Source organism: Balaenoptera acutorostrata, chromosome 3 (genome assembly GCF_949987535.1).
Source record: "Balaenoptera acutorostrata chromosome 3, mBalAcu1.1, whole genome shotgun sequence".
Classification (NCBI taxonomy): Eukaryota; Metazoa; Chordata; class Mammalia; order Artiodactyla; family Balaenopteridae; genus Balaenoptera; species Balaenoptera acutorostrata.
The window spans coordinates 171,431,165-171,444,276 of NC_080066.1; the positions used below are offsets into that span (position 1 = coordinate 171,431,165).

Sequence of the window (13,112 nt, forward strand, 5' to 3'; positions counted from 1 at the left end):
TAAATGTGTCTATTAAGTTAAAACCTCAGTTGAACAAATTTCATCTACAAAGAAATTAAGCTTGAGTGTGTATTTCTTAAGACTGGTTTGATATATTCTCCCCCTCTCTGGGGGACAGGAAGGAGAAGTAAAATTTCATACAGAAATAGTGCAGGAAAAAAAAAAAATGCACAGTGGGATAAATCTGACAAAATCCAATTAAATTTAAATGCAGATTCGCTTTGGTGCCAGTAGGGGACAAGCTGTTCCTTCTTCTAAGAGTAGCTTCCAAAGTAGTATACATTGTTTGAGGACTACAACTCATAAAGAAATAATTTTTTCTAGAAATAGCCAATAAAAAGTACCTCTCTTTCTCATTATGTTCAACAATGGCTTAACAACAGAGATGCGTCAAATAAAGATTTATACTTTTTCTGGGATTTCTTATTTGCTAACTGGCTTTCCCTTCTATCATGCGCTCTAAGATTAAAATGGAAACTGAAAATTCATATTTAGGTCCTTGAAATCAATATATAGTTGACACCAGTTTTTTAACCTGATCACTGAAAAGGACAATTCAAATGAATGAAATTATGTATGGCTAGGATGCTTTTAGCGATAAGGGGGTCTGTCACTCAGCCCTTGGCAACCTAGTTGTACTCACCGTTTTATTGTGGTTCTAAGATTAGGCTGGCTGACTATGCTGTCATCTAGAAATATTGTTGAGCATGAGTTATACTTTTTAGTAAGCTGCCCTGGAGATACCTGAAGGGGAAGGGAAATAGAAGAAAATGTCACAGTAAGTTAAACCTATAAAGTGTTTTTTCCTTGGTTAAAATGTCAAACGATAAAGCATTAAGATTTTTCTTACACTCCATGAACTGCCTGAGTGTGATGTCATGTGCAGCTCTATGGGAAACCTCTATACTCTGACTTCCACAGACGAGCTTTGAGAAATGGGTTATAAAATGCTGCCTTGATATAGTACCTATAATCAAACCTGGCAAGCACCTATTATAAATTACCTGTATAATAATGTAAAAAGTTTAGAATAAGATTTCAGGGTTTTTTCCTTAAGCAATGAAATGCAGCTGAGATTTCCTATTTCTATTCATTTACTACAATAAAACGTAATGCTTTCTATAATACCGATGTAGGAGCATTTCACTGCAGTAGATGAACACCAATAATAAATGTATTAGTTCAGGAGACAGTGTGACGAAACAAACGTTTTCGAATCAGAGGCTGGGCATGCCAGGGCTGCTCTATCACTAAAAAGCTGGGGGCCATAAGTCTCTCTGGGCCTCAATTTCCTTATCTGGAGGACAAAAAGGTACTGCTTAAAGATTCTCTCGCATCCAAAAAAAACGGATAAAACAACTCTGAGAATTTAACTTCTCACTTCATGTTTAAGTAAGACTGCCATTACATTACTCAAGTGAGAACCTCAGAGAATACTTGCCATTCATTGCAAACTTGTACTAATTCGGTTCTACGTGTTATTTGACACTCCTGCCTCACCCATGCTGCTCTCTGCCTGCAGTGCCTTTTTCTTCCTCCTGTCCCAGCAAGCTTGACCCCATCTTCCTCTAGGATCCCTCTGCCAGCAGGCACACCACAACACTTCTCACTTTCTGCACACTCACACGTCTAATTTACCAACTGTTCCATGGTCTCAGCTGCTTGCATAGTACCACCCTCTTTAGTAAACAAGCTTCTCCAGGTTAGGAAGATTCTTCTCCTACCTCCAGCTACTGAGCACAGAATCTGGGACAAATTAGGATTCAACAAGTGTTTGAGAAATTATTTAAGATCAGTTACAACTGGAGGTAAATCTTACTAAAGATACAAATTCGTGAGAATTTATCTACAGTGGTGTTGGATAGGTGACAAAGAACTTTTTGAGACCCTCTAGAGAATGAACTATCTTTAAAACACTTTAGAAGTATCCATTTATTTGTGAAGAGCCCATGAACACGGCAATAGTCAAATACTAACATGGCCTAAACTATGTTAGGACAACTCTCTTCCTTAAAGTAAGGCCAATAACCAAATCCCAATCACTGAAAGCCACTGGAAGGAAGAGTAGCATTCTTTAATACCACAGAATACAAACAATTTTAAAGCTGGGTTTTGTTTTTGGTTTTTGTTTGTTTACTAATTCAGATGAGCCTTCCTTCCTCCCATTAATATAAAATAGTTTTCACCATGCTGTCACACTCTCCCATCAATGTCCTCCACAAATACATGAAAGGTGAGGCAGGGAGAAAATCTAGTTGATGCTTTTTAAAATACAGAGCATTTAAATAAAAATTGCCAGTATCCAATCATCAGAAATATCCAAAGGGCATATATAAAACACCATTTTGCTTGTTTCAGATGCTTTATGCAAAGCCACTTATTCCTTATTAACAAAAAGTTCTAGATGTAACATATTTGAAAAGTATCACTATTTGGAAGACTAAGTTCTCCTTCAAGCTAGAAATGTTTTAAACTAAAACTCTGATATGGTCCTTAAGCTATTTGGTTAATGTGTAATTTTAGAATCTCAAAAAACAGATACAGCATGAAAAATGAAAATTCACTCATTCAAATACTTTGATTCTAAACGAAGCAGGTTATCTTTTAAGGTCACTACTATTAGGGTATAATATGACATACACTACACGTAATAAAAGTCAATTCTGACCAAAAATCTAAATATATGAGGGGAATAAAAATAGTAAGGAAATGTACCAAAATATAGACTAGTTGGTAGAGCTTTGGGTGCTATTTATCCTGTTTTCCTCTATTAAAAACTTTTTTTTCTATTATGAATGTATATTGATTTGTCTTTGGAAATATTACTGCTAAAACATTTAAAATTTTTAATTAGATGTGGTCTATAGTCCTATGGGGGCTCATTTAATGTATCAGCAACTTACAGTCTACTGGCTCGATCCTACAAGAGAAACACTTCCACAGGCCTACTCCTGAAACTATTCAAACTTTCCAGCATCTAGTGTTCACTAAAGGATGGCAGAATTGAAGCCTCTGAGCAAAGCCTAGCTATGTTAGCTGCCAGCAGATTACTTTCCTCTCATCTTGCTTGAAAATTTAAGATAACTGTCCTTTATGATTAAAGCCTTACCATTGCTGGCTCACAACCTCAATAAACTGCACTGACACACATAAGGGTATAAAATGCAAATACAAAAAAAAAAAAAACAAGTAGCAAAAAACACTACTGACAGTTTAATGTTCATAGGTATTATTTCAATTGGTCACTGAAGAAGAGTATTTATCTTCATTCAGCACTAAGGACAAAATACATGGACTTTTACAATCTTTATAAGGGGAAAGGTTGCTTAGTAGACTTCAGGTTTAATGGTGAAGACTAGAAAATAATCATACCTAGGAGGCTAGTAAGTAACAACCCTCAAAGCTTATCATTAAAGGTCAAGTACCTGTTGAAATCCTGCCCCCACCCAATGACTCTTCCCACTGTGCCTACTGCCTCTGATTTTAACCCATTAAAAGAATAAAGCTGGAGAGAGCGAGAGTACGAAGCGCGGCAACCCGAGTCATGGCAGGACAGGCATTTAGAAAGTTTCTTCCCCTCTTTGACCGAGTATTAGTTGAAAGAAGTGCACCCGAAGTTGTAACCAAAGGAGGCATTATGCTTCCAGAAAAATCGCAAGGAAAAGTATTGCAAGCAATGGTAGTAGCTGTTGGATCAGGCTCTAAAGGAAAGGCTGGAGAGATTCAACCAGTTAGTGTGAAAGTTGGAGATAAAGTTCTTCTCCCAGAATACGGAGGCACCAAAGTAGTTCTAGATGACAAGGATTATTTCCTATTTAGAGATGGTGACATTCTTGGAAAATATGTCGACTAAAATAAGTCACTATTGAAATGGCATCACGTGAAGCTGCCCGTTCCCCCAATGGCATCACGTGAAGCTGCCACTGAAGTTCTGATATCTTTCATCCTGTAAATAATTTCCGTGTTTTTTTTATAATAAAGTAATGATATCCAAACTAATGATATTCAGTGTCTCTGAAATTTAGTTTTCTCTGTATTGATTTAAACATTCCCAAATAAAAGTATATAAATGAAAAAAAAAAAAAAAAGAGAATAAAGCTGAAGTTCACTTTTTTCTTCCCCCTTTTCACAAGTTTTGGATACGTTTATTAAGAATCAATGACTTTAACTGAAAAGTCTGTAATACTCCATCTATGTTGCACATTAATGGACAATATGGTAGGGTGAGTGGTTTGAATAGAATTCATACTCCAGGCCTTAGTAGAAAAGTATAATATTCTAATTATAGGTATAATCAAAAATATTGTCTGAATTAATATCGTTAATTATATTGAATTAAACCTCAAACTCAGAACCTATATTCAAAGAATAAATCTAAGTTTGAGTAGACTGACCACAAATCTATTTCCTCTTCCCCTTCTTTCAGATATCATCTCAGTAGAATTAAAGGCATTTTTTAAAAAAGCTATACATAAGACAGGATAAACAGCAGATGATTTTTAATGTTTGAAAGGTGAAAAGACTAGATAAAGGAGTGGTAACTGACATGGCAGAAAGGAGGAAGCACAACCTTGGTACCTACGGAGAGTGACTAGGACAGGAACAAGAAAACCAGTTCGTCTTACAGAACCCAAGGCAGGCTCAGGGTTCAGAGGCGTGGTCCCCAAATCCTTGCAGTGAGGCCCATCAGTTAACGAGTTGTCCAAGTGATGCTTCCAATTAGATCTTAACAGACAGCCAAGGACCATCACACGTTTGAGGGAAGCCCCCAACAAGTAAGAGATCAAAACAGGAAGAAGGAATGGGACTTCCCTGGTGGCGCAGTGGTTAAGAATCCGCCTGCCAATGCAGGGGACACGGGTTCGAGCCCTGGCCCAGAAAGATCCCACATACCACAGAGCAACTGAGCCCATGCGCCACAACTACTGAGCCTGCGCTCTAGAGCCCATGAGCCACAACTACTGAAGCCCACACGCCCTAGAGCCTGTGCTCCGCAACAAGAGAAGCCACTGCAATGAGAAGCCCACGCACCCAACAAAGAGTAGGCCCAGCTCACCGCAACCAGAGAAAGCCCACGTGCAGAAACCAAGACCCAATGCAGCCAAAAAATAAATAAATAAAATAAAATATAAGGATGCTTTAAAAAAACACAAAACAAAACAGGAAGAAGGAATTGATGGGAGTGATAAAAACTCAGGAGCAAATGAAAACTTGAAATTGCACCAGTGAAAAAAAGAATGACAGGATATAAGAGAACTCTATAAATTGAAAATAAGGTAGACAAAACAATATATTCAATAGAAGGATTAGAGCACAGTCAAGGAAATCTCCAGGAAGCAGGACAAAAAGACAAAATGCAAAGCAGGAGGGGAAAAAAGTTAGCGATCTGGTAAGTCTAAGACTTCCAACATCCGAATAATAGGAACCTGGAAGAAAAAAACAGAATGTCAAAGAAACACACAAAAAAGGTCTATACCAAACCAAATTATGAAATTTCAAAATCCCAGGGAGAGGGAAGGTACTAAAAGGTTCCCGAGAAGGAAGGGATGGGGGGAAATGACTACAATCGGTAATGTACAATGTACCATACAATGTCAACAGGTTTAAGAGCAACAGTGTAAATGAGAAGATGAGAGGGAAGTGTCTTTAGAACTGCAAAAATTAGTTTCAACTGAGAATTCTATACTTTATCAAATAGAAGGAGTTTCAGAGAGGCTAGATCTCTATAAACTTTCTGCCCATGTGCCCTTTTCCCACGAAAATGTGCTCCAGTAAAACAAGGAAGTATAACAAGACAAGAGGGAAACAGAATCTAGGACATAGGGGATCCAACATAAGAGAGCAGAGTTATGTGAGATCCCAGATGACTTCACACAGATATCCCAGGAAAAGAGGCATAGAGCAGGCCTAGGGGAACACCAGTCTATATGGGAGTAGGAAGACAAAAGATTGGGGAAAAGTGTCTCCAAGAAAAAAATGGAACAGATGTGGCTTAGTAGACGGAAAATATTTTTGATAGGCATGTGACAAATGTTAAAACATTTGGGGAAAAAAATAGCTGTTAGAAAACAGGCAAGTGAATATAGTCAGGAAATTAATTCCACAGAAAAAATGAAGAATGTGAAAGCAGGGAGACCGGGCAGGGAGCTACTTACTGCATGTGGCTGTGTGAGATCACGTTGGCTAGGAAAAGGGGGGGTTGGGTTATCCTAGAGAAGTGCAGAAGGGCTCCAATTTCATTAATATTGAAGAAGAAGAATGAAGGGCGTACAAGGAGGAGGCACAGTCAGAGAACTATATGGCTCAGCAGTGCACAATATTTGCAGAGTCGTAGTAATGTAAACATTGATTCTGATTTCATAAAAACTGATACACGTTGAGGGAACACAGGGAGGGAAATAACGTCACGGTGGACCGAAGAAGCTAAGCTTTCACCTGCTATGACAAGAAGTCAATGGACAGTGCTAAAAATTAACTTACCTGTTATACTTTTATTCCTTTGGTTAAAAAATAAGATCAAAAAAATAAGGCAAAAGAATTTAAGGCAGATCTTTATACTACAACCATATTAGTGAAATTTAACTTAAATGTCAGAACCCTTAAAAAATGGGCACTACTAAGTCAAAGACTTTCCTGAATACATTTGATAATTAGGAAAAGAGAGATTTAGAAAATCTACCAAAAAGAGGTCCATGCTAACAGTATTGGATCCATCATATTTTTAGGAATCATGGCAGACATATTTTTAATTCAAACTATTAATTTCTTAACTTTTCAACTGTTTACTTACATGGTTTAAAGGGCTGCTCGTCCTCTTTTCCCGCACTAAGAATAAAAAAAATTAACTGATGAATTCTGATACAAATGCCATAGAAAAATAAAAGTAGTCACTAATTATTTGATGGATTACCAATAACACAATGAGATAAAATTCCATTCTATTTTTTAAAATAATTTCCAACAAAATATATAATTTAAATCACCCAGCAAGATGAGTCCTATAAATAAAATCTAAAAACTTAGTTTCACTTTTTTGACCTAATAGATATTCTGTATTAGGTACAAATGAAAGACTCCCCATTTACAAAAGAAAAGGACAAAGCAAATTAGGCCAGGTGAGAAACTTAGCTAATAAAAAAATTTACCTGCTGCATAGCTGAACTACTAGCCAGGAGTATTTTCTAATTCTTCATTTACACACAGCTTACTTTAATTACCACAACCTACAGATGACAACTCTAAGAACCAGTTTCTGGCCAGGCACTCATCTCCGAACGCACCAGTAGCTCTGGAAGCATCCTGAACCACTTAATGGTAACCTACTCAAATACCTTACTGAAAAAATACACAACTGGAAAGTAACCTATGTTAAACGTAAATTTTAAAATGAGTGTGCTGACCTAAATGAACATATCTACAGCACACAAAACTGTTTTGCTCCAACAAAGGCCAGAAGAATAAAAGCCTGAAGAGGGTCTTAGGCCACACTCTTGCTCACATTGCCTCCTTTAACTCCAGACAGGCATCACAGGCACGGATTCCTTAAGGCTGAAGAGAGAGACAAGCATGGGACAGCTTTTCTTTTCCTGTCTCCAGAGCCCCTCTACATGTGAGCAGCTCATGGCTCTGGAAGAAACTGAGAAATAGAGCAATCCTAACCAGAAATGAGTGGCTCAAGTACACACACTAGAAAAATGCAAGTTAGAAACCCCAGGAGCTTCCAGGTTGGTGAACACGTAGTACCCTTGCAGAGGGCATCAAAGCTCTGTGCCCTGTCCCCATGCCTGGCCCTATGCATCTCTTCCATCTGGCTGTTCCTGAGTTATATCCTTTTATAAAAACCAGTGATCTAACGGAAAAAAACAAAAAGCAAAACAACAACAACAAAAAACCAAACCTCCGTTTTTTATTGTGCTGCTTCACTTTAAATATGATGGAATGTTCACTTCTTGTATTCCTGCTCTCGTAATCAACTGAAAAACTTGGTCACGTATGGCTTTTTAGCAAATAAACTAGGATTTAACATAACATTAAGGAAGACAAGCAGGCAAGCAGGAGTGCAAAAAATTCTACGGTTCTGATTCTCATCTTAAAACAAGGAGGACACAGGAAATTTATATGAGTTTCACATGCTGAGGATAATCTTCTGGAAAACCCCATATGGCATGTTGCTCTTATTACCCTGGCACAGCACTACATTAGGATGAGAACGTTTTGAATAGCTTAAAAGTTCTGAGTAGCATAAATCTGGATGTGAGATAGGCTCGTCTGGTTGAACACTGTGTAAAACAGGGCCAAAATCACAAGGCTCAATTCCCATATATAACAACTGATTTTTCTGATTTGATCAAATGAAAACCTAACTGTGACCTAAACCCTATCATTTGTCTTTAACATATGCGCTCTTCGGAGCAAGGGGAAAAGGACAAAGTAGCATGGAGAAATAGACCACATCTAAATCATGTGGCCAGTTGACTATGTTGATAAAGAGGTGGCAAAATGTATAAACAGGTAGTCTAAGTGTTCTCCTCCCTAAAACACTGACAACTAAAGGAAACTGTATCATCAACATATTAAAATAAGACAAGTGAATACATAAAAAAAGTGAAACATTTAAACCACTGTAAGAGTTTTTCTAAATACCTCCTATAATACACAAAACAAAAACAGTTTTCACTCTTTTTCTCAGGGAAAAAAAAGCATTGCCTTACCCTCTGTTTGAGATTTGCTCCGAAAAACTGTGCTTGGCCTTGGGTGGTCAGAAGGGTTTGGTTCCAAAGCTAAGTCTGTATAGGAAGAAGAGAAAAAGGTGTGGTGATTTAGTTGAGTAGAAAAATACATGATTTTAAAGATAGCTACACATTGATTGAAACCACTTTTAATAGTCTTGAGAAGAGCTTTTAGTAATGACAAAAAGGCAATTTTAGTAAAGGCACAATATAAAAATCCTATTGGGAAACAGCAAAATTGTAGAATCTCTCCATACATGTGGAATAAAACCATGGCTATGTCTTAGACTTCTTTAACTTGCACCTAAATAATCTATGCCATTTTTAGATGAATCATATATGTGACTCCCCTCCTATTTATCAATTAAAAATTCAGTCACCCTCTTTTAAAGCTGATATTACTAGCACATTCCAGGAACAGTCTCAAGAAGCAAGTTATGCTGTGGCCAACTACTGTCAGATACCAGCTCAATATATCAAATATGCCAAAACGAAGTGAGTTGCTTTTGGCAAATGTTCTTCAGACAATCAAATGGCTAATTCTAACTCCATTCAACAAATGAACTCATCTAATTGGCTGTGGTTTATCTGGGGGCTATTCATCATGGCAGATTTAAGAGGACTACATAAAAGTTCAATGTTCTAATCTATAGGAACACTTCCATGATAGTGATTTTTAACTTTGCCCTCTATTTCCAAAGCTAACCTCACTTCTTCATTCCACGCTGCGTGATTAATTTGGGGCTTCAATAAGAGTACTTTCTGGAGCAGATCATAGGGCTACTAGAAAAAAATTTTGGCCATACCTACACGAAAAGGTGGGTCTGCCTGTAGCCCACCTTGCACCAAGGTGGGATAGCGTCTTCTATTTAGGCAGAAATACAAAACAAGCACAAGCTACCACACAGGATAGTAAGGTTGTTGTTTAAAACAAACAAACAAACATAAAAGCCCTATGACACGTCCTCAGCAAAGTCCATCTCAAACCATTTAACCAATCTTTTAAGAAACTGGACCAAGATTCAGATAAAGAGTAATGGTTAAGGCAATTATTTCCCAAACCACATAATAACTGATCTGTTTTTGAAAGATAGCTTTGATGGTCAAAGTGAAATACAAATATATCCCTGCCTCTTAGAGAATCCAAAGAATACACACATTGATATATTAAAAACTAATTAGTCTAGTAGTGAATTCTGTCTAACCCAGCATTCCACAAATGTATCTACCTAGAATCCCCTTCTCCCACCCAGAAAGAATTTTGCACGAACAGTAATTTTGGACTTCCCGTTTTAACAGGAATCTGAGCCATCCATTTTAATGTCATTGCCAGCACTAGTAATTTACAGAGCTAAACCAACTGCTTTGTTCTTCATGAAAATTCCTTCACTGAATTTGAAGTTTATCAAGCTGCTTTTGGAGAAAATATTCTATTCAACATTTTTATGTAAAAGACCCATAGAATTATTTTAAAGTTTTTTTCTCCTACATATTTGAAAAACTAAGACAATGGGAAAATAAATTATTTCAGCTGTACACAAAATGGCAGGCAGAGACTTTCACAGCTGCCTCTAACCTATAGCTTCCGAAAGAATTCATGACTACTTACCTATACCAAAAAGAAAGTAAATAGACTACATTTGAATCTAAAAAATAAGCAGAAATGTTTGCAAAGTAGCTGTATTATTTATCAGTGTCTATGGCATGGTAAAACTTAACAATTTTCAATGGAAGTCCAGGAAAATTAAGTGCCAGAATCAAAGAGAAGCAAGCTTTAACACACACACACACACACACACACACACACACCCGCCAAACCAAGATGTGCTACTACAGATCTAAATACAAAAATCAAGAAGGCTGGGATAAAAGAAATGACAACATGCAAAAAAAAAAAAGTAAACTTAGCCCAAGTGACCAGAAAAAAGCTGGCACTCTCCCTACTCTATCCTAGGGGGTTCAAAGGTAGGCACAGGACCCAGGACCGGCCAATCAATCACAGCTGTCCTGGGACTTCCCAAGAAAAGAGAAAGGCAGAACTGTACTCTAGGATCCTTAGCTAGTCTTGAGCTGCTGGACACTCCCCTTGCTATCATGAGGGGAAAGGCTTTTCAGGAGACATCAACAGAAGAGAGCAGAACTGAGGAGATCATTTAACTCCTGGGTCAAGTAGTGCTTAACTCTGTGATGTTCTTTTAACTTGCAACTGAAGGAGACCTGGTTAATCAGCAGTACTGATGATCACACTAAAGGTGGGGAAAGGTAAAAGTCACTTGCTCATTCCTTTAACAAATATCATGAGCAAAAATCTGCATGAGACAAAACGATGCTCTTTTTAAAAATTACACACAACCATTCACAATCATTAACACACAATGATTCACAACCGTTACTTTTAGTTGCTTTTCTTATACGTTAAAAAAAGCTCTAATTAGTGTACAATTTATGTCTTCTTGTTACTAACAAGCGCTCTCCACCCCACTGTTGCATATTTATTGTCTAATGAATACACACTGGCCCATCAAGTGTTATTCCTATACTGGACTTAGCCAATCCCCTATTGCTGGGGATTGGTGCTTACAAAGTTCTCTTCTTAAAATATTATGAGGAAAATCTTCATGTACATAGTTTTTTAAAATAATGGTTTTATCTCCTTAGCAAAGATCTTCGGAAGTGGAATGACTAAGCCAAAAGGTTAGATCACTTTCACGGCTCCATGTACAATGCTAAATTGCTTCCTAAAGAAGGTGGGGGGCACATTAGGGTATAATGCTACCAATCATGACATTTTGAGTTCCTACCCTTGCTTTGGATACTTGAAAAAAAAAAAAATTCCTACTGATATGAATGAGGACCCTCACTGTAGATCTAATTTGTATTTCTTTTGATTACACAGTTTGACCATTTTCCCACAGTTATCAGTGTCATTTCCACTTTGGTGAGTTGGCCTATCATTTGAATGTACTGTAAACAACACTGCTGTCAGTTTGCATGAGGTTTTCAGAAAATATTAATCTTTTGTTTATAGCCTATATAACTAACAATTTTCTATATAACTTGCACTTTTTGCTAATGAAAAATACCACATCACTATCTTATAGAATGGACATGTGAGCCATTAGACAGTAAACTCATACATACACACAATATTTCTGCACTTCCCATTAACTATCTTCCCAAGAGCCTAAGGAGACTATGATAAAACCTACCACACTCTTCACTATCACAAAGGTAAGACTGCCGACTATTAAGCAAAGCTTTACCACCCACCATCCCTCTCATCCCTCTCCCCACCACATGCACACACAGTAATTTAGAGACTTCAGGAAATTACTGTGCATTCAGGAAATTACATGGATTCTTCCGAAAGTTATTTCTTTAGAAACCTCTAAGAATGTTTTACCCAGGAGAACTATTCTTGAGCTCATGATTAGGGGTTATGATTAAAACTGTATTTTAAGACCCATCATTTTTGTATTATCAATTTAAATTGCAACTTATTTGACAGCATGATAGGTCGATGTAGAAAAAGTATGATTAAAAAAAAATTAAACTCGGTCTTAATGTAAACATTCCTCAGAGGAAACCTGTAAAACACCACCGACACTGAATACTGTTTTTCCTCCAATCTAAGATTCTACCAGTTGTTAAGATCCATCTCAATTGCAGTTGTTAAAAGTGTGAAAACATAGGCAACTTAGAACAAATGAAATGCGTTACTGAAGGCTAAAAGTGTTAAAAACTATGCTATCAAACTGTCGATAAATGATTTTTCCTTGTTAAAATATTAGAGGGAGAGGGAAGTGACCAAGAAAGCATCTGACAGAAGCAGCATATTTCAGAAAGCGATTAATATCAACATATTGGTTTCAATATCTTCCAAAGAAACAGGCGACGTCAGCAGTTTCTGGGCAGCTGCTGAGCACCAGTTTACTTAACGGTAACCACTGCGCTTACTGACCTGCCCGAGCATCCCTACACTGGACAGTGTAGTAGTTTTATGGCTCATAATACAAACATTACAATCTTCACAATTACCATGTAAACTGATGACTTCATCTCTTTGAGTCCACACTTGCCACCGCAGTCAGGGAGTTCCTGCCAGCCAGCCCTGAGCTGGGCTGCCTCACCAGAGGGGACACAGCAGGCTCCTGCACCTGCCAGGCTCCGGCTCACCCACGCCTTGACCCTGCTTCCCTAGCTTCTGACAATCCTGGCTTCCCAACTTCCCAGCTCTGGTTTCCAACTGCTTCTGTACCTGCCTCTACCCTGGTTCTCAGTTTTGCCTTATTTTAATCCTCAATCAGTGGTACAGTGATCATGACTGAGAGGTGACACATAGGTAAGTACACCTGGCTTTATATATTTCTGAAGAGTACTTTA

General features: G+C 37.7%; 2 protein-coding genes across 10 annotated transcripts in view; one reads left to right on the top strand and one right to left on the bottom strand.

Annotated features, from left to right (window-relative positions):
- The window catches only part of LOC130707524 (cyclin-Y-like protein 1), a 49,535-nt gene that overhangs the window by 16,134 nt on the left and 20,289 nt on the right, over positions 1 to 13,112 (bottom strand). For 5 of the 9 annotated variants that reach the window (XM_057542494.1, XM_057542496.1, XM_057542493.1 and 2 more), the window contains 3 exons: positions 8,712 to 8,786; positions 6,791 to 6,825; positions 644 to 744 (listed from right to left, as the gene is read on the bottom strand). In XM_057542494.1, coding sequence (XP_057398477.1) covers positions 644 to 744; positions 6,791 to 6,825; positions 8,712 to 8,786 — 211 coding nt within the window. Of the gene's footprint in view, positions 1 to 643; positions 745 to 4,582; positions 6,826 to 8,711; positions 8,787 to 13,112 lie in introns of all 9 variants that reach the window. The other 4 variants (XM_057542499.1, XM_057542500.1, XM_057542497.1 and 1 more) reach the window with 3 other exon arrangements.
- On the top strand, positions 1,499 to 3,934 carry LOC130707534 (10 kDa heat shock protein, mitochondrial-like). The gene has a single exon (XM_057542571.1). The coding sequence runs from the start codon at positions 3,545 to 3,547 to the stop codon at positions 3,851 to 3,853; it is 309 nt and encodes a 102-aa protein (XP_057398554.1). The 5' UTR covers positions 1,499 to 3,544; the 3' UTR covers positions 3,854 to 3,934.

Coding starts and splice junctions, on each gene's coding strand:
- LOC130707534 (XM_057542571.1), top strand. CDS start 3,545: ATGGCAGGACAGGCATTTAGAAAGTTTCTTCCCCTCTTTGACCGAGTA.